Here is a 22,641-nt window from a genome sequence, read left to right on the forward strand (position 1 = left end):
TGACACAGGAGGGTTTGTTAGCCTGTCAACTGTAGAAAATAAGACCCGAGCATTATGGCTGTTTTTAGTGATGATGTCAGAGAAGTAGGACCTCCTTGCATTCCTCAGTTGTAAATTATAATTGTGAAGTTTCTCTTTATAAATGTCATAATGAACCTGGAGGTTTGTTTTTCTCCATCTGCGCTCAGCTTTCCTACACTCTCTTTTTTCATTTTTCACCAGTGTGGAGTTTCTCCATGGAGACTTTTTCCTTCCAGAGATAACCTTCACCTTAATGGGAGCAATAGTGTCCATTACATTTAACATGTTAGCATTGAAGCTATTGACGAGCTCATTGACTGACCCTCTGGGCAGGTCAGGTGTTAATGGGAAGACCTGGTTAAAAATTGCACTACTGTGTTCAGTTATACACCGTTTTGTGATCACTGTTGTTGATATATTTGTGTGGGCTGAGATTTTACTTTCAAATGTGTATGGGCACATGTGAACGCATGGAATATAAAAGAAAAAATTTGGGTCAAACAGAGGTAAGAGTGAGCACAAACACGTAAGGAAAGGTCAACGCTCAAGGAAATAATCAAGTGAGGAAGAAGTGCTCTGAGAGGCAGGGCAATCCTTTCTGACGGAGGAGTCAGAGAATAATAACAAGAGGTGAAGAGGGAAACACGTGCAGGCCAACAAGAGGCCAACTGTGAGAAAGGCAGCTGCAATATGTGGACAAACCGCATGATGCTCAACTTGTTTAAAATGCACTTGCTGTTCGTTAGGCCTTGTAAAGAAAAATAGAATAAATGGTAATGAAACCTAGGAATCTGATACCATTGTGGTTGACACTGTGGTGTAGTGGTTAACATTGATGCTTTGCAGCAAAAAGATGAACGGTTTGAATCCACCAGTGAGCTGCTGTCAGTTTAATTAGTGGTTCTAAATTGAAGATAGGTTTAAATGTCAGTTGATGGTCAAGGTGATGAGCTCGTGCACCTATGATAGGCTCCAAAACCTAGAATTGGACAAACAGTTAAGAAAATGTGTGTCATTTATAAAAGCTTTGGCTCTTTTTATTAGTTTTAGTTTCTTCTTTCAATGTGGAAGAAAAGGTCATTGGCCAGGGTTTTTATTATAACGACATTATCTTGATGATAAGAATCTCTGAAAATGTTAATGTATAAAATTAAAAGAGACATGCCGCATTCGAGTTATTTTATGACAATACAGTAAATCTGTGAAAGTTCTCAGACATCCAGGTCATCGTGGTCTAAGGAGCTTGAAAAAAAAAAAAAGCATCTGGACTTCTTTAAGTTGCTCGAAGACTCGGCTGTCCATCTGCATCTAAAGGACAAGGGTCACTCTTTCGAGGACGCCAATGTTCACATTTTGGACAGAGAGGACAGATGGTTTGAAACAGGAGTGAAAGAAGCCATCTATATCCACTGTGAGCCGACCATCTTTGAACAGAGGCGGGGCTTACGACACCAACTGTCTGCCATCTATAATCCAGTTTTGAGATCCCTTCCCAGATGCCTTAACGCCCACTCACATCCTGGGCCATCTGACCTCAGGAAATCACATGATAGGGTGGGGCCAGGTTTCACAATGAGCTCACCCGAAACCTTGGCTGATTATGACCCACACCCATTTTCACACCTTAGCTCGTGTGATTGTATTACTGGGGGGGGGGTCCATGTCCCTCCCGGGAGACACTCCCACAGGGCTTAAATCTGGGACTTTCCACCATTTGACAGTAGAACTGAAGAAGCTTCTTGGATGGTGGTGAAGTCCAGATGCTTTTTTTCCAAGCTCCTTAGACGACAATACAGTAAATTAAACCAACAAGAATAAAGCAGTACAGTACTTATAGAGGCTATTTTATCTTAAATAAAATAGATGCATTCTGCAGTGGACTCATTGGTTTGATATCCTCAAAGTTGGGCTGAGCTCCTTCTTTCTGTTTTCAGTCTCATGCTCTTCTGTCAGGTTCTTGTGTTCAGTTTGAAAAGCATGAAAACATTTTCTATGGCTTTAAATATTTAAGACTGTCCTACTGCGGTCCCCTTTTTTCAAACCTGACATCCTCTGAAGCAGCGTTTTCTCACTAAAACCTTGTTTGATGTCTCTGTTCTGGTCTTTCTCTGTACTTTTCTTTCATGGTAGCAAAACATGACATGAGAATGCATGCAGATACCTCCTGCACTTTGAACTGCACATGCTTGAACTTTTCCAAGGGTGCCCTCTGCATATTCCCAGACCATTCCCACATTAGGGAATGATCCATTAATAATAAGGAAGTAACTAATTTATCATGATTTGTTGTTACTCACATTTGATTGCATATCTGTTACTGTAACTAATGACTAATTAACAGATTTGAAATACCTAAACATTATTTATTGAGCAAGCTTCTCTCAGCATCAATGAGACAGATAAAATAAAAATGACTGTACAAGGATACTCAGAAAGAACTACATGCTTCCCCTGACCAGAGCAAAATGATCTTGATCCGCACATGAATGAATGCATTTCTTTCCTTTTACTCTTCGTCACCTTTCTACCAAGTTTAATGAAATTCAGCTTAGTAGTTTTTGTGTAGCCCTGCTGTCATAGAGATGAATAAAACCATGCCAAACGCATGCTGTACCACCGCCTCAACTCTCGCTTTTGGCAGAGGAATGGCTGACTCTGCAGTTTTTATTGTCCTGGTGCGTTTACTTGCCTGCAGCATGCATTAGTGCTTCTTTCAAAGCTGGGCTCAGTTTTCTAAAGATTTGTTCTCTTTGTTGTGCTACTGAATGAAAATTTATTATTTATTATTTCTCTGGTTTTTTTTCTTCCTTTACATAATATTTTCAAATCGCTACAATCTAAACTCAGAGTAATAATTGTGACGTATTTAATTCTCTAAAGTCTCAGTGACCTTTGTGAATGTGAAATAGACACAAAGGTCTTATTACAGACACAGAAACCCCAGGCTACAAAGCTGAGAGGGAGACAGGACACACACTCAAAGCCTGGATAATAACAAACACTTAAACTGTCAAGGGACCCAGTAAAGGGGGATGTGAAAATTGAGCGACTGAGGAGAAATAAAGGCAGAGGTGTGTGTGTGTGTGTGTGTGTGCGTGTGCGTGCGCTTTGTTTTGAAGAATGGTCAGCTGCAGTAGAAGGCCTGCCACTCATATTGGCATTTCAGAGGTAAAAGCTTTTATACACTAACAGTAAAACAAAACTCCCAAGTCATAATTTGTGAGGAGCTTCTTAAGAGTTTCTGTGAGCTTAGTGAATTCAGCTTCTCAAAAAAAATTCTGTGTGTGTGTGTGTGTTTGTGCTTCTATAAAAGTGAGTGATGAACTATGTTATCTAATGTTCAAAGAGTACTTCACTGATTTAGCATTGCATTCACTGCAGTGTTGTCTCCAGGTGGGCATCTTATGAGCAAACAGGTGAAATTAAGCTGTATTTATTTTTCAAATGCAAGTTTAAATTAAATATAATATTTCATATTCCAATATTTCACTTTTCCCAAATGTTTGTTATCATTCAATATTAAGAAAAAAAAAATGATAAAGCAACAGTGTTACAGTTGTTAATATTACCTCCTATACAGGATTCAGTCATTGTATTGGTATTAATATTCCCTGAGACATTAAAATATATGAGGTAACTGTACTTCTATATGTGTGCCTCTGCACAGTTAAGCTTCAAATGCGTAATGGCAGGCAAACCTAATTGTACTTATCGTTTCCCTTGGCCTGCTGTATACGTAATGCAGATTAGCATACCATTTACTGAAGTACTCTGGTGGGATGAGGCAGAGAAGGTGATCGTAATTGTTTATGGCACTCTGGATTAAGCCGGTAATTATACCAAATCATTGTGGAACTTTGTGCACATGCTATAGAAGCAAATCAAATAACAACTACTTAAACTTGCGTTACAGCAATTCAGCTGTTTCTAATTGTGATACCATACCAACACCATGGCTACCTGTGCATGCTGACCCGGTATCAGTGTTGAACTAGTAAGCTGTATTCCTTATCATGAGCATTGGTGCATGAGGTAAAATCTCAAAATAAATTAAGCAGATGAACTTTATTTATGCACTTCATACTGTAATGACATTACTGTGTTAAATATGTCATAACTGTGTCCATGTCCTATGCTGTTCAGCTTCTAACTGCATCAGCACTCCGTTTTATAATGTTGTTATCATTCTCACTAAAACAGACTTATGACATAAGGCGACTTTTCTGGGTTATTCCTACTCTGGTTCTATAGAGAACTAGGGTCACCAGTTTGAATCTTTCTATTACTGCTGGGAACATACTGGCAACCAAATTGAATTAATAATATTGTCACTTTACTTAACAACCACTGCTAAAATACCCCTGAGCAAGGCCGCATAACCTTATTAACCCAACGCTAGGTTCTTGTACTCCAGTGGCTCTACTTGCTGGCACCAGTACCAGACTGTGGTTATACCTGGTGGCTTCCAGGTGTGAATATTAAAGAGGCCATCTTTGAAAAAGAACACGTGTTAATAGGAAAATTGTACTTAGTAGTCAGTATAATCTTTTAATGATATAAGTTGGCATATGGTAGAATGCTGCATGTAATCATTTGTGTGTAGAAGTATATAGTTGGTGGCATATTGAAAGAATGTCTCATCCTAGGAGGTCTGTAACATTCTAGGGTGTTCACCCCCACATCCTAGGAGCATGAGAGAGGTCGTACCTTGTCTTATTGTTTTACGGTAGGATTAACGTAGCTATATTTGTTCTAGTCTAAGTGCTTTTTGGTTTGATGAACTGCTGGACTTCGAGACCAGCAGGTTTAGGGAAGTCTTTATGGGGTCTCACACACACACACACACCCACTGAAGTATAAATAAAGACCGGGGCAGTTTCTCAGTGCGAGTCTCAGTGCTGGAGGCTGCCCTTGCTAGCAAGAAGTTCTGTGTGTTTCTCTTCTCTGAGTCTTTACTGAAGAAGTGTTTTAGAGTATATTTCTTAACAACACGTGTCTTGAATTGACTTTCCCTGTTTAAATGCACTCCTCTGCAAAATGGTGATGTAGCTGCTGGAAACCAAACATCACTGAGAGAGTACATAACTCACTACAAAACCCAGCATACTCATGTCATCGATAAGTGAAAGTGAAGTAAACCTGATCAAGTTCAATTTTGATTCAACTACCCAAAGACACAAATACCTCCCGACACCTGCAGGTCAATAAATCCACTGCTGTGTCTAATCTGAACTCACAATTCCCCAAACTTTGCTTGTTCAGCGTTCGCTGCTGCTGAGTTTGAAAATGCCTTTACACCAAAAAATGTAATCAAACATATCGAATCACTTCCCTCAGAATATACTAAAGAGAAGCTCAGCACTGCTTCCGAAACTCTCACACGAAATGCTTTGAAATGGTTAAAGAAAAGAAATCATTTGAAATGTCTCACAGATACACAAAAATGACTTGCTACAAAATCGTCATTTGTATGATGCTTAATTGAAATTAAGTACAAGCCACAGAAATGTTGTTTGTAATTCTTTAAACCTACTCGAGCATTGCAACACTGCTGCAGTTGTGCTGCTATTGCCACACAAATTAGCTGCTTTACATTTTGCTATCAATTTATTTACGACCATGGCAGCATAATTCTGTCCAATGACGCTGCAATAAATCCTCTTTTGTGTGGGCACTTCAACAAGGACCGTATTGATTCTTCATTGGTGCTACGCCAGGCACGTGTACATTAACTCTGCTTGTACTTGTTTTGTTTCATTGCACTGTAGTCTGTCGTGCCTGTGAGGTGTTCCTAAAATTAGATATTACAAAGATTATTCTACTCAGTAGCATAATTTTCAACATTCTGTTAATGACTGTTATTATGTACGCTCTCCTCCACTATAATAATAGACACAGAAAACAAAACAGTCATTAAACCATTTTCTTTGTATAGGAAAAGTCATTCACAAAACAAGCAGGCAACCAGTATTTATTTATTGGCTTTTATTAAAAACGTCAGTGAGTGCCTTTCAAAAATCAGAACGCGTCATTCAAAACTAGATTTAGAACCTGAAAAGAAATAAATTAATATAAAAATTCAAAAGAAATTTGAAGAAAACATTTAACGCGACCGTGGGCATCGGCTAGATTCAGCACAAATCCAGCAAACGTATCCATCCAGTCCAACTCTTGATTTAATTTAAAATCATTAGAAATGTATAATTCATTGACTCTTATGCAACGTTGATGTTGTTTTTGTGACACACAGTTTATTACATTATTAATCATCCATAATGTTGCATGGCAAACTTAAGAAGGTTTCACATATACTAAAATAAACTCAGCATTTATTTTCATTATAAAACTTTAATGCGGGTTGCAATGAATAATGTTTTATAATAAAAAAAACAAGCTATTGTTCTGTAGTCATCCTTTTCCCCAAAAATGTTCTTTCTCTCTAAATGACATTTTAAGGTTGAAGTTACTTTATTGTCTCCCTAAATAAATAAATAAATTTTTATTTATATAGCACCTTTCAAGACAGAATCACAAAGTGCTGCACATAAGATTACAAGTCATAAAAAGATTAACCAAAGGAGAAAACTGTTTTGGATGAAAGGAACTGCTGCATGAAACCAGATATTACTAAACATCACAATAAAAACATATTAAATGGGTGCACATAAAAAAACAACATCTGAGCAAAGAAGCTGTTTGCACTGTCAACCTTAAACCGATACAAACATGCACATCTTCATACATAAATTACAGGCACCAAAACCTCTCGCTTTACATGTTTAACAGCACACATGCAATTGGTAAAAACCGCAGTTTTTTTTTTGTTTTTTTTAAAGTGTACTTTATTGGTCCCCGTGGGGAAAATCCCTCTCTGCATTTAACCCATTCACTCAGTGAAGCAGTGGGCAGCCACTGGGCGCCCGGGGAGCAGTGTGTAGGGACGGTACCTTGCTCAGGGGTACCTCAGGGTAGCTGTTCAGGGGAATCGAACCCCCAACCTTCCTATCATGGGGCCACCACTCTACCTACTGAGCTATCCCTGCCCTTATCTTATCTTGTTATTGTTATCTTGTTCTTTAATAAATGTAACTGTCAGGTGGACAGATTGTTTCCAACGATTGTGTTTAAACAGAGGAACCTTGTTCAGGATAGTCAAACAAAGATTTGTTTTCAAATATTAAACATTATCAATGTGCTGTAAACAACATGCATTATTCACCTATTCATACAAGCATTTCTTTCTGTGCCTAAGTGCTTTCTGTCAGTGCCTTGCCCAAGGATATTTGGCATGTCTATTGGAACGGCCAGAGATCAAACCACCAACCTTCCTGTTAGTAGATGACCCACAGCCACCCCACCTAAAGCACACCATCTGAAACTGATTAGGACAGATATAGCATGAAAAGGAGAAGCTGGTGTGGAGTTGGGTTGCAAAGTAGCTTGCAGATGCATAGCAACTTTAGGCAGACTAAAGCAGCTTAAACCACACTCCCAAATGGAATTTGTCACTTAAAGTTGTGTAATCTGACCCATCAGATGATATGGGCTGGCACTGGCATCAGCCCTCTTACTGTGATTTCAGCTGACTTTGTGCCTGCTTGTATGAGCATTAAGCTCGATTAAAATTCAGGTCTCCTTGTGACAGCCTCCTTGTGATTATGATGCATATCTAGTTTCATGCTTTTTCTGTTAAAAATGTATCCTCCATGCATGATTTTGAAAATGTTTCTACCAAAAATTTAATAAAAAGAAAATGATTATCATAAACAGAATGAAATGAAATTATTATTCAATTTAACAATGAAAACCTAGCTGAAATTATAATGCATCGTCGCAGTCCTTGTGGCACACGGGTTGGCAGCCCATGCAGCCTTAAAAGCATATTAACCCTGTCTGGCAGTAAGTTTAATGGATAATCCTGAGCCTCTCCACCTGCTCCCTCACTGTGTGTCTCTCTGCACGGGAGCCACAGCTAAAAGCCTCGTATATAAACGATGCTTGTTACTCTTTGGTATGTCAGCACACAGTCACATTTGATTTAGCATCTCATCCTGGAAGTAACACAAGGAGAGACTAAAGTGTTGATGAGGCGACCCAGTAGCTCAGCCCATCTCGCCAGTGCTGTTTGATTAGTGTTACATCTGCCAATGTCAGTCTAGGCAGCAAATCCCTCACTAATTTGGCAAATCTCAGGAGAATCTGCTTGTTTCCTCTGCCGGCAGTTAGACTAGCACCCATTACTTGATATGAGGAGAGACAATTTCCTCCTGTCTACATCCAGACGTCTAACAATTTAATACAAGACTGCTCATTTGCTGTGTCATGCAGCTACACAGTGGCAGAAACAGAAAGTGTCAATGTGTAAATTATTCAGCACACATTTCTTTTCCTGAAATGTATAATACATGGATGCTCGCTCCATATTCATGGACATAATAAAAACATTAAAATCAAATCCCTGACTCGGACTTAGATGTTTTATATTATTTTTCATTAAAATATTTACATCCCATTCAATGTTTCATCACTTCTGTGATGCCTCCTGCTTTGAGATATGTCTTTTCTCTCATTACAATTTTTGTTTTGGTTGAATTTACTATGAATCTGAGCTGACACAGAATAGAACCAACAACCTACAGTATCTAGCTTTGTTTTACTATCTTGGTTTCTATTTTTCTCTGTAATTTTCAAAATGTTCAAATGCAGTCTCCAAACAGTTGATTCTGTTCATCTGGACGTAGCATTTTGGGGGAGAAACGTTTCGTCACTCATCCAAGTGACTTCTTCAGTCTCAGCTGACTGCAGGTTTCCCCAAATCTTATAAACAGCACATTTGCATAATGACTGAAACCAGCCCACTGAAGGAACAATGGGCTGGGAGGTCAGTTCCTTAATCTTAATTATGCAAGTTCTCATGACCATTGATCAACAAGCACTGACCAAAACCCACTGATCAAAGACCACTGATCAATGGCCATTCACAGAGAGTTGGGGAATGGCTGCAATCACAGCATTGTAAGATTTCGCCATCTTCATCTTACCATTAAGATGTTCAAATGCAGTCTTTTTACAAAGACAAAAAAAAGCTCAGTTGTACCAGTGGTAAGGTCACGCTTGGAGCTTGACACTCTGCTGTGTCTGAGTATTTCAGGGTAAAAGGATCAAGCTCCTGTGTAAATTAATATGGAGCGAGCCATAACTGCAATTTCAATGGCTACTGGGATGTGAAAACTGTGTGTGCTGTATAGAATCAACCGCCAGAGTCGATAAAACCCTGTAAAAAGTTCAGTTACTTTGCACCAAAATATAGTTTAAAAAGTTGTTGTTGTTGTTTTTTATTTCACTTGCAGGTTGAAATAAAAAAAGTGATTTCACTTGCAGGTTGGGGCAGCACGGTGGTAAGCACTGTTACCTCAAAGCAAGAAGGTCCTGGCTTCAATTCCACTATCTGGCCAAACTGTGTGGAGTTTGCATGTTCTCATTTTCGTGGGTTCTCCCGGCTTCCTCCCACAGTCCAAAGACACACTTGGTGGGGATAGGTTAATTGAAAACACTAAATTGCAACCATCCAGGGTGTACCCTGCCTCTCGCCCTAGGACAGTTGGGATAGGCTCCAGTGCGACCTGTGACCTTGAAAAGGATGGATGCAGGTTGTACTTGTACTACAGAGTGCTGACGCTATGATTGTGTGTAGCTCATCCCAGTAAACTATCAAACAACTTCTCTTTGTCGCTGCCTTACGATGCCTCTTGTTTAGATCAGGTTCACAGTGACATTGAGAAACGTGCAGCGAAAAGTTTTTGTTTGCTAGTTTAGAACAAGTGATTTAACCCTCTGTGGTCTAAGTAACCTTGTGTGCTAATTCTAACCCTCTGCATATTGGAGGAGCAGACTTTTTTTATAACATCCACTGCACCAGAAACAGTTGGTGCATGGGATGACAAGGGTCTTCTCAAACCTATAGTTGTTAGGCATCAATCTTTGTTCACTGTCCACACAGATTCCCATTTTATGAAGGGGTAATTAGTAAATGTCAGGAAAACTTCCTAAAGTTTTCCTATTCGTTCTTGTGTGTGTGTGTTGGTGTATTGCAGAGCCCTACAGCCCAGCGGTGTGGGTGATGATGTTTGTGATGTGCCTGTCGGTCGTGGCTGTCACCGTCTTCATCTTTGAGTTCTTCAGCCCCGTGGGATACAACCGCAGCCTGCAGAGTGCTAAGAGTAAGTGACGGAGTCGCTCCAGTGTCTGCACGCCAATCAACCCACCACCACTGCTCATTTCACAACATTATTACCAACTTGTCACTTTGTCAGTTATGTAAGCGAGGGGGGGCTGATTTGAGGACGGTGTTTGTCCAAATTATTATAATTAAGCGTTCCGCTTTTTTTTGACTTCACAGGATTCAAAACAATCACTTCACACCCACAATGTGGCTTATTTAATAATAATGAAACAAACACGGACTGCGTGGTGGTGGTTGATGTTGACGTCTTTACAGTACTTGTCACTTCACCATTATTGCAACTATTTACTGTGTGCGTCTCTACATTTATTTTTAATTATAACCTGGAAAAGTTGTTCTTTATGTTTTAATAAACTGACACAAGTAGAAGTGAACTCATTTTATGTGACAGGTAGATGTCTGTGCACGCTCGTCATTTTTCTTTCTTCTGTATCAAACCACTTCAACTTTCATCTCTCTTTATAAGCATGTTTAAATCTTATTCTTATCTTATTATATAATTGTTTCTATAGTTTATATCCTCACAAAAGTTGAATAAGCTAAAGTTTAAAGGTCTACTTACCAGTTTTTGGCAGTTGCATCTCTGTCGTCCTCTTTTTTTCCAACATTTCCAGGGTGTCAAATACTAGTGTTGTGTCAGAAGCTGCCAGCTTCCCAGAAATACAAAACCTTGAGACACTGACCATTGCAATGGTATATAGTATAATACGGACTATATAGCAGTCCTTTTTTTTCCAAGAGCATAAAGCTCATGGAAGGGTTTGGTAGCTAGAAGATGGTCCACTTTGGGATCTTTTAACATGCTTTCCCTTGCTACTTGGTCAGAGTTAATCACCAGATTTAGGAAAATATTATGGTCCCTACACATTAAACATTTAAAAGTACTGTTTGAGTTTAAGGAGGGTCTATATGTGATGAGTTCCCAACTTGTGCTCACACTTCAGTGGCTTTGACAAAATAGCAACATATTATCCATTCTATGACTTAAATACGTCAAATTAACTTCCACTTCACTCAAATATAATACACTTTAAAGTGTAAAGACACTATAAAGTGCCTTGTGTGCTTAATTTGTGCACTCATTACTTGAAGAAAAGGTACTTCAGATACTTCAAAGTAATCCTCCCACACATCTGCACCATATCTACATGCTGACTGTGTTTCCATAAACGTGCAGCTTCACCTTTAATGTTGAACAATGAGCTATAGTCAGTGTCTTTTTGTTCTTTTATTTCTCATCCTTCTGAGACTTCACAGCATAGTGATTCACAGCGTAATGACCTTACATTCAACACGAGGGTGTCTGCTGCCAGGTTTAATAACTTTAAATAAGTCCTCTTCTCAGTTACGTCTGTTTGAACTTTCAACATGAGACATTTCTTAGATCACTGCAGGGCAGCTGGTCCATACAATCACTGCAATTTAATGCATGTTAATGTTGTTAATGTTGACGTTCTGTATTGTCATAGCAACAGCGTCCACATGTCTAATTTCTACTTTAATTTCAAAGTCTGGGCTCTGTCCCTGTATTTCCAATTAAAAGTCTTAAAGCAACAGTGGACTGTGACTATTCAGATAACAACGTGCTTCTGTTCGCTAGCATTACCTGATTTCAGGCAGACTTGCAAATATTTCATTCACAATGTCACCAAGGCCACACAGTTATGCGCTGCTCTTTTATGGCGGTTAACCAAACTATTATAAAACCGACTAGTTTTTGTCTTTGAAGCATCTTGGAATTATTTTTTCAGAGTACAGAATACTTTCAATAGTGTTCTGTAACTTTTGAAATACTTTTCATATACGTTTTATATAAAACTGTTTCTTCTGCATCTCATTGTCTTGAAAATTCCTGTTGGATCAGTCCTGCCCCACAGAACCTCCACTACGTGTTACCTGTTGGCTTTGCTTTCTGTGAAACCACAAAAGACTAAATTTTACCCAGAATCATGAACCCGGACCTGGAACCTGGACCTCAGCAATGATCTTAAGTGACTAAAAGGAAATCTTTATGAATGAGTGAAAATATGGGAAATATTTCTACTACTATTACCATTGCTAGTAGTAGTTATAGAGGATGATAGTACATGCTATAGAATATTTCCTCTGTGGCAGCGGTGCTGAATCAGCCTGTTAGAGATGGTGCACCACTGCCTGCCAGTAAATGGTGCAAAGGGTACTCAGGATTATCCATCATGGATAACAGTTCAGTGGCCTTCTCCATATGGATGTGAGCAACATGTCACAAATCTTAATTTCTTTGTTGCTACTCAAAGAGTGATGCGTTTCTTCCTAAGAGCATAAATTTGGATATTTAAGTCATCTCTTAATATTTCTTTGAAAATAGTTTTTTTTCCCCAACTCTGGCCATAATTCATCACCCAACACAATTTCCAGTAATGTCTTAAACAGGTATTACTTTCCTTCATAAACACACTGTCTGTCTGTCTGTTTCTCAGAGTCAGGGGGATCTAAGTTCACCATAGGGAAATCTGTCTGGCTGCTCTGGGCTCTGGTCTTCAATAACTCTGTGCCTGTGGAGAATCCCAGAGGAACCACCAGCAAGATCATGGTAAATTTAGTTGAATGGCTGTGTTTTTTATTTATTTTTTTATTTTTTTATTTATTAATTGTGTGAATGACTCATCAAACTAGAGCATCAATTACAGTCAACTCCAGGTTCAGTATTTATTGGTCAAAGATGCAATTTTAACCATTTTAATTGTTTTAATAGCAAAAACTTTAGCACTTTCCGAATCAATCATTTGGGACAATTCTTTAAAAAAATCCACTGACCAGCTCAGTAGGAGCAAACAGCTGGAATGACCACAGAAGAGCAATAAAATTCATGTCCATTAAATTTGTTCCATGTTTAAGAAAAATAGCTTCATAGCAAGAACATTCTCGAGGAGTAAGTTTTATCATCATCACGGTCTACAATGAGCAGGTGACTTCATATAATACAGAGGACTTACAACCAAGTGGAGTAGCACAGTTTTGCAGTGGTTGCCTCACAGCGAGAACGTCCTGGATTTGAATCCATGTTCTCCTCATACTTGGGTGGGTTTTCTCTGAGAGCTCCAGTTTTCTCCACATTACAAAGTTTGAGCTACTTGGCAATTCTAAATTAGTCATAGGTGTGAATGTGTCAGTGGTTGTTTATGTCTCTGTACATGGACTGCCAATCTGTCCAGGGTGTACCTGTGTGACAGCTGGGCTAGATTCCAGATCCTGAACTGGGTATGCAGAAGACAATTGATGGATACAACAATGTATAAATCACTAGTTACGCACAGGAACAAGAAGACCAGATTGCACTTTGCCAGAAAACACATAAAAGAGCCTACAGAGTTCTGGAAAAGATTCTTTGGACAGATGAACCCACGATTAGAGATCAGAAAGGAAAGTAAGGAGAGAAAGAGCTCATGAGCCAAAACATAGCACGTCATCTGTCAGACACAGTGGAGGGAATGTTGTGCTGTTAGTCTTTATTGGCTGTAACTGCTAATAAAAGTAGCAGGATGAATTCTGAAGTGTACAGGGTTGTACTCCAAATGCTGGCAAACAGTGCAAATGGATAGTGAACCAAAGCATACTGGGAAAAGGAACCCAAGAGTTTCTTAAGGCAATGGAATGTGAGATGAGAAATCGGATTATAACCAAAGCGCTTAACCCTATTCAGTTTTATAAAACCAAAGGCCGACAGAGAAAGAGCAACTGAAGGTGAGTGCAGGGAAGGTCTTTACTGCAGCCACCCTCAGGAGGTAACACAGCGTTTGGAGATCGCCACAGGTTCTAAACTTTAGTGCGTCATTGAATAAAAAGGATTTTCATACTTGATTTTCATTAAGTATTAAAAACAATCATTTTTACTTAAAGTGATGTAAATTTGTGGTGGTCTACAGAAGCAAAATTATAAAACTTCTATCTATTAACAAGCCTAAATTAACAATTTTTGAGTCAAAAGTAGTTCAACTTTCAAATGACTACATTCTCACCATCAAGCGGATACCTGTGTGACATTAAACTGTAGTCATTAAAAATGTCATGTTTCAGTGTAATCTAGGTGTCTACAAGACAATTATTTAACAGACTGTTTAGTCACTTGTTTCACTGTGGTGGTCCTTTCAGTACCTGCTGTTACTTTGGGCTTGCAATCTCTAATGCAGAGTAAAGCCACAGGAGGGGAAAACTCGAGGTGTATTTTGTTCGACTGCTTGCCCAAGTGCTTTTCAACAAAACCCCAATCATCTTAAGAGCTCATTAGCTGCTTGATAGGCTTCACAAAAGGGGGTTAGAGCAGAGAAGATGATTATTCAACATCGTATGTGTGCTTTTTTTTTTAACCTGGATTTGAAGTTAGTTGTATTTCAGCCTGCAGGTAAGAGTTATTAATGGTTTTCTTGCCCATCGAACCATTTCCCATGTTCAATTTAAGATTAAAAAATCCACTGAAGAGAAAACTGTATATTTAAGGTTCCCCTTTAGCAGCACCAGCACTCTGTATCTGATATGTTTTTGCAACACTTGCCAGCCAAAATATTCTACGAGGCAACCACGTCTAATTAAAAGGAAAAAAGAAAGAATGATTACAAGATAAATCCAATTTTAATGGAGGTTTATTTGCCAAATGACTTCCACTTCATTTTTCATACCTGCCTAAGCCTATTCAGGGTTATCAGTAAGTACCCCACTATGCGCTGGATAATTGTCAACCATTTATTATTGATATTAACCATTTAAACAGATTTTACATCAGTCCACAGGTCGATAACTTCCCAAGCAGTCCGTCGTTCAAGCCTCCACTGAGGAGTTTTATTTTTTAATTATGCTGATTTGCCACAGTTAGTAGGGGTGTGCATTTACTATCTTAATCACTAAGAAAATTATGCAAATTAACTTTTGGCATAAACAGAGTACTGTGGAAACAAATAGTCCTATTCACCACAGTGCAAATTTATTGCTCCGGCTAATCCACATCTCTGCTTCCTGGCTGAATGTCAGCATTCAACCATCTTATAGCAATAAAAGCAGCTCTTCTGTACGGCTAAATGTCTCCATCCCGAATTGCCTAAAAAACCTTTTGAAGAATCATATTAATTTGCTAAAGTAATTTGGGGTAGTTAATATATTTTGATTCCTTACTCAGACAGCAATACTACAATGTGAAAACAGCCATTATCTGGTGAAAATCTAGCGTTTAAATAATAAACAAACTGAAATATTAACCTCACTTGTTGCAGTTCTCTCATAAAAGTCATAATCTTTATCTGATTTAATGTGGCGTTCTTGCTCGTTAAGGGCTTCACTTCATGAAAACATACACACACACACACACACAAACTAACCCGATGCGACACCTTTAGGCCATGACAAACACTGCAAACTCTTCCTCTGAAGGCTGTTGTTTGGTTGTCGCTGGATTGTCGCTGAATATGATACCCAGTCATATGATCCCCACTAGTGATCCCCACAGTCATCAGGAGGAAATTTGCATCAGTTTGGCACAGAAGTTGATTACTCTTTAAGTAAACATCAAGAAGAAGAAGAACTCCTGAAGAAGACGGTGGCATTGACGTGCCAAAATAGGACCTCCAAGGAGCAATCTAAAAACTGCAGTGGTGCTGGAAGCACTCCAGAGGGGCGCAAATATGTAACCTTGAAGGAGTGCTTCAAGGTGATTTCAAATTTAAATGCAGTGGGGGTTTTTCTTCCTTTTTTAACAATTTTCGATTTCTCACCTTATGTTTGCGTTTCTCCAAAAACTATTAAAACAAATCAGTCAGCCACAGTTTTGTACTTGAGTCTCCAGGCCGTTCTCTAATCTGTCTTCTTCTTCAAATGGCAGTTTGTTTTTTTTATTTGTGCTGCAAAAGATAATCCACTTTGTTTATGCTGAATACATTTGAACACTTCTTTAACAATAAAATATTAATTTCTGCCAACGAGTATCTGTGCAAGAAAAGCAAGATTATGTAGCAAATAACCAATCAAATAGCTATAGGCTAACAGGCAATCAGCCCAAGCCTGGAATAAATTTGCACCATCTGTTTTCTGAGCTAAAGGCTATGTGAATGAAATAGCAGTTCAACTGCTTGAATGATGAAGGATGTAGCGCTTGAAGCTTGAATTATACAAAGCACTAAACATAACATATGTCACCAAGTTTCCCTCCTTTGTGGAGATGCAATATTAAATAACTTTTACACAATATATTTTTTTATTTGAAAAATACCTTTTAAATATAATTAATTACTTAAATCATGTATTTCAGAATTGTGCTTACATACTTAACCAAGTGCTTTGATTCAACTAGCATATTTGCATCAATGGTCCTAAATGAATTTTAAGGTGGGCAGAAGGTATTTTTATATCCACTGTGATGGACGTGATGATGTAAGGAGTGTATTGCATGAAAAAGGGGATTTTCTTTCTTCCCATATTTAAAAATATGCAACTAGTTTAATATTATTTACAATTTAAGTTCATTTAATTGTGCGACAGATTCCTGGGTTGCAGCTTTAGGAGGCAGAAATGCCACGGTGGAAAGTATGAACCGGCCCTCCAGGCAAGACAGAGTTTCAGAGCTGTGAGTTTAGCGATGAAATGCCAGGGAGTGGAAATAGAGTCACCGGGATCCTAAAATACTTTCACACCTGTCAGGCTCAGTCCTCATTGATCTTACTCCACCACGTTCTACCTTCAGGTGCTGGTGTGGGCCTTTTTCGCTGTCATCTTCCTGGCCTCCTACACTGCCAACCTGGCTGCCTTCATGATCCAGGAGGAGTACATTGACACGGTGTCAGGGCTGTCAGATAAGAAGGTATGATATGGATGGATGGATGGATGGATGGATGGATGGATAAGTGATTTACAAACAGGTGAATAGTCATATGATGGACTGAATGGTTAGCAAGAAATTCCACATATTTGATATTGAGAGAATCATGGGTATTTTACCTGATTTAAAACTTACAACACCAAAGTCTCCCAGACTCAGGGTCATCTTTCAAAATAAATACAACCCTGTTTCCAAAAACATGGATTGCTGTGTACAATGAAAAATAAATGAATAGAGAGAGATGCTAACACGTTCTCCGGGTCAAAGGTCATTTTGGGTGGAATAAAGAAGCAGGGAGAAGCCGGAATCTCTTCACTGGGATCACAAATCCAAATTTTAATTCATCTTTGCACATCACAGAGAGTATATCACCCGTCTGTTATCGCCACAGACTAAAAGAAGCTACAGTTCCCTCCCCCTCATACCTTCAGCAAACCAACATCTTTTTGGAATCGGGGTTGTAAATACGATTATGCCACAAATATTGCACTCTCTCATGTCTGCCTTTAAGAGAGCACATCAGAATAGCTTAAGTTAACAGAAGTGGAAAACTGTGTACTTTCCTTTTTTTATTATTTTGATTTTTCCAGCGCAGTTTCACCACAACTCACAAAACTGTGTCCCGCTGCTTTGACACTTTAAAACCTCATCTGTTTTATCAGTCTCTCTCTGCTTCTGAGCTCTTTAGAAAAGTGTAGCACAGGGGCTCTTCTTTGAAAGTGAAGTCTTTGAATCTTTGCAGCTCTTCATCCCGCAGCACGGATCGGCTCCTCTCCCTCATTTCAGCTACCACTCTTTAACTTCCGTCCTTCCTCCTGTCACTTTAATCTCAGCCCACCTCCTCTTCTTCTTCTTGTGCAGTTTCAGCAGCCAGCAGACCAGTACCCACCACTGCGTTTCGGCACGGTGCCAAATGGCAGCACTGAGGAGAACATCCGCTCCAACTATCCCAACATGCACCAGTATATGATTCGCAACAACCAGAAGGGTGTAGAGGAAGCCATTGACAACCTCAAGACTGGGTAAGGATAGAAGAACTATTAGCAACCACTTGGAGTGTGGATTGAGTGTGGATTTGTCATGTGAAATAGAAGAAATTAAAGCCTACGTGTTCGGTTAGATACGAACAGAACAATATTGGAAGTAGATCGGGACTTGGAAGAGCATGAAGTAAAAAATGTCAGATATTGTTACGACCGAACGCAACCACACTCTGCCTGCACTAGACATCTCATTTCTACAAATATACTTCTGCTGTCATCCACTCTTTTAAACAGCACCCAGATTCAAGTTAAAGCTGCACATTTTTGACAGCAGCACTTACTTTAAACAGATACCGTGCCATCTCCCCTGGTTTTTATATATCTTTTATTTTTAACTTGAGGCGGTGTTGTCGTCCACGCTCGGTTCAATTACAGGAGCCGTTTTTGCCTGACTCACCCTGTTAGCGCATTGATCTGCCTTGCCTCGGGAGCCACAGCAAACTGTTGTAACCTGTGCAGCCCCATCAGGATCATGGCTACTAAATGCAGTTGGAGAAGAGGTGTGGAGGGCTGGAAACTTTTAAATAATACATGCTAGCAGCAACCGCAGTGCGGTGGGAAAATTGCGCCATCTCAGCACTGGCTGACACTCGGGCGCCTCTTGTCTTCAACGGGGGGGGGGAGTTTATTATACGCCTGTGGGACTACAAAGTACACAAAGCACTTTCCATAAAATATACACTCGCTCATTGCGTTTGATGTGGAAGCGGGCGAGGTGGAGGGGAAAGGGGGGAGTGATGCAGATTAGGGTTCAAATGTTTAATGGGACAAGCAAGCACACACACACAAGCCAGCAAGTAGCGGGCACAGTCTTTAGTAGATTTGACGTAGCGTGTTATTAAAACACAACGATGCATTCCTTTTTATCATACTCACTTGTCCTTCTTGCCCCTCTTACATTAATTTTCCACCTCTCTCTCTATCTCACTTCAATCAGTCTGTCCGTCGTCTCTTTCATTACACACTGTTTATCTACCTCTTCCTTATCCTTCCCTCTCATCCTGACATTATAAACAAAGGAAATATCCGTCGAGGCAAAGTGATATGAAGATTTCTGTTTGATTTGCCTGCCATGGCACTGAGCACCGCCTCTCCATCTCATCTTTTCTCCTCCTGTGCTTTCCTTTTCTTCTCATGATGATTTTTTTTTCTGTCCTTTGACTGGTCTATTCCTCCCTCTCTCATTAACTCCTTGCTCCCAGTTCATCAACTCCTGTGTGCTTCCTTTGCCACCCAATAATAATATCTGAACTTCCCTTTTCTCTCCTTTTGCTGTCAGCCACCTCCTCCCCTCCTGCTTTGTGTACCCTCTTCGTCACCTTTTTTTTTTAAAAAAATCTTCCACCCTTCAACTGAGCGCTTTCCCCCCAGTAACAATTTCGTGGATCTGTGCAGCTCCCTGAGTGTGAATATAAATGAATGTGAAGTAGAAGAGCAGGTGTAGTGACAAATCCGCTTCTCAGATGTACATCACCAGTGTGAGCTGAGCTGTTACATTTAATCCATTACTTGATGATGAACTGTTGTAATTCACTTTTGATGTATATCCATTTTGCACTGCTTCTACTCCAGTAGCAGATTTCAAATGATTCATTTTTTCCCTATACTTTAATCTTGAGATTTTTTTTCTTTTTAATTATTACTGTTACTACTGGATCACTGGAGAAGATTCTTCCTGGAGTAATTTATATTTGGTGGTATGTCTCTGCCCTTGCATGTGCACAGATAGAAAGCCTGAGGTGAGAGAGCAGCATGCAGAAACAATCTGGCATCAGTGAGAAGTGATATAACAGTGATCAAATGAGATGTGGCATTAAAAGAAGAAGCTAGGACGGAGCTGGGTTTCAGATGTGCAGAAACCACGGGGAGGCTCGCTGTTATCAGCCGGTCTGTGAGGATTACAGTCTGAGCTTCAGTTCTTGTCTTGCCTGAATTAATGCTAGTCTCAATCTTTTAGATTATTATAACTAAGAATTTCCTCATTTTCCCAAAGAGTGAAACCACAGGCTGTGTAATTATCACACCATATGATGTAGTGTGTGAATTTAGGAAACCCTCCCATGACACCCTGGGAGTTGCAGTTTTGAGAATGGCACTTGGTCAGTTTCTAATTCCTAAGATATGTACAGCTGGATAATGTTGCAAAGAAAAAATGCATATAAATGCAACTGCATCACAGAAAACTCCTTATATCTGCAACATGATTCAGATATGAACCACATTATCCAAAGTAGCTACAAAACCACTGCTGTAGAAAATGAATTAAAGCTGGTTTGATTGATTGGTAATTTATTTCAACATGTGAACAATATACATTTAGAAGAGAAAAATAAGAGAGAAAAAAATACTATACAAAATACATACAAAAAACGTTCTGATTAATTTAGATGTTGAAAGGGAGTGGGAAGAAGTACACACTTATTTAATCCCAAAACTTTGCCATAAATTATCAGTTAATATCTAGTCAGCTTCCTTACTGATATAATTTGTAATAAAAATAGTGAAGAGATTTCTGATATACTATATACTATAATATCACATCATGATTATTATTATTTTTTTTAAATAGAGATATTCAGCTGTGGGTAGTGACCGAAAGAACGAGATCGCGGATACAAGCGGCAGAAATGAGCTTCCTCCGAAGGGTGGCTGGCCTCTCCCTTAGAGATAGGGTGAGAAGTTCGGCCATCCGGGAGGGGCTCAGAGTAGAGCAGCTGGTCCTCCACATCGAAAGGAGTCAGCTGTGGTGGTTCGGGCATCTGACAAGGATGCCTCCTGGGCGCCTCCTGGGCGCCTCCTGGGTGAGGTGTTCCGGGCATGTCCCACCGGGAGGAGGCCCCGGGGCAATGTTTGGACTTTGCTTTAATTCCATATTCAGACTGTTCCACAGTTTCACTCCATGAACAGAAACACAAAAGCCTTTTCTTGTAGTACGTACCTTCCCTGTTTTGAAGTTACAAAAACCCCTTAAATTATAACTTCCTTCTTTCAAAAAAAAAAACATACTCTGAATATTACCTGGCAGTTCTTTATTTTTTGCTTTGAATAGAATTTGTGCTGTTTGGAATTTCACTAGATTGTCAATTTTCAATATTTCAGACTGCAAAAATAGTGAGTTTGTATGTTCCTATAACCTGCATTGTGGATGATTCGAATTGCTTTTTTTGAAGAGTAAAAAGTGAATGTAATGTGGTTTTATAGTTATTGCCCCAGACCTCTGCACAATAGCTTAAGTATGGTGAAACCAGTGAACAGTATAGAATATGAAGTGATGTTCTGTCGAATACCTGTTTTGCCTTGTTTAGTACTGCAATGCTACGTGATACTTTGGAATGAATATATCTTACGTGAGCTCTATTATTACCCCCAGAAATTTATTTTCACTGACTCTTTCAATATCAACACCATTTATTTGAATCTTTGCATTTGTATTTAAACTACTATTTCCAAATAACATAAGTTTAGATTTATTCAAATCTAATGATACTTTGTTTTTATCAAACCAGAACTTCACTTTAGTTTTTTCATTTGATTGATTGAATATGTGTGATAACAGATCGTTTTTCACACACATCACCAATGAAACACCTTCCTCTACCTTCTGCCAGGCGCAGTAGGCTGTTATTCATTGTAATAAATGTAAAAGTATCTTTATTTTAAACCGTTATCTTCTCCTGAACATTACCAACTACCTTTTGAGCTTAAAAAGAAATCAAAGACCTTACAACGTAACAAAGGAAATGTCCAAAAGATGCTTTTACTGCTGTTTTAACCTAGAAACACACCTCGGGTCGCTGCTGTTCAGCAGGGTGAAATTACCACCACTAAGAGGTGCTGCTAGGGACTGATAACAACATATAATGGGCATTTGATGGGCTGATAAGATTTGAAACAGGTGGGTATGACTAATGCAGTCCAACAGCTTTGATAACAGCCTTTACATAACACATTTACAGACTGATCTGCCGTAAGATGAATTTCCTAGTTAGCTTTAAATATCATCATTCACAGTGATTTATGGTTTATTTCTTTTTCAGTTAGATTAAATGTTGTCGCAATATACTAAGCCTTACCCAGTCATGTGGTGACTTTGAAAGAAACAAGGCTTTTGTAAACTTCCTGAACATTTATGTAAAAAAACTGCATTTTTTTGAGTAGCTGCAGTCAGAAATTACAACAACTGTTTGAATTTTTCCTTCTGAGCAAAAGTGAATTTCACATCCTTTGCTTAAATTACCCCCTCCCCTGTCGCTGCATTCAATTATGCTCTATTCAAGCTATTGTAGGAGGAGAATTGGCATCTCTTCCTCCATTTATGAATGTTTCACTGTGTGATTGTTGAAAGTTGGTGAAAAGCTGTTTAGAAAGAGCCCTCTGTTTGCTGATGTCTTTGTAGGGACATTGTCTCACTGCTGGTTTGTCCATCATATCTTGTCATTTTGTTCTCTAGTTGCTTTTGTCATTTAGATCCAGGTCAGTGATTTCCATTGCTT

At 39.1% G+C, this 22,641-nt stretch overlaps 1 protein-coding gene across 3 annotated transcripts in view; it reads left to right on the forward strand.

The window, feature by feature from the left end:
- The window catches only part of grin2da (glutamate receptor, ionotropic, N-methyl D-aspartate 2D, a), a 264,679-nt gene that overhangs the window by 211,719 nt on the left and 30,319 nt on the right, over positions 1 to 22,641 (forward strand). For all 3 annotated transcript variants that reach the window (XM_082520396.1, XM_082520397.1, XM_082520398.1), the window contains 4 exons: positions 10,116 to 10,241; positions 12,724 to 12,836; positions 16,971 to 17,087; positions 17,967 to 18,127. In XM_082520396.1, coding sequence (XP_082376522.1) covers positions 10,116 to 10,241; positions 12,724 to 12,836; positions 16,971 to 17,087; positions 17,967 to 18,127 — 517 coding nt within the window. The remainder of the gene's footprint in view (positions 1 to 10,115; positions 10,242 to 12,723; positions 12,837 to 16,970; positions 17,088 to 17,966; positions 18,128 to 22,641) is intronic.

Source organism: Aulonocara stuartgranti (assembly GCF_965226115.1).
Source record: "Aulonocara stuartgranti genome assembly, chromosome: 22".
In the NCBI taxonomy this organism is placed as follows: Eukaryota; Metazoa; Chordata; class Actinopteri; order Cichliformes; family Cichlidae; genus Aulonocara; species Aulonocara stuartgranti.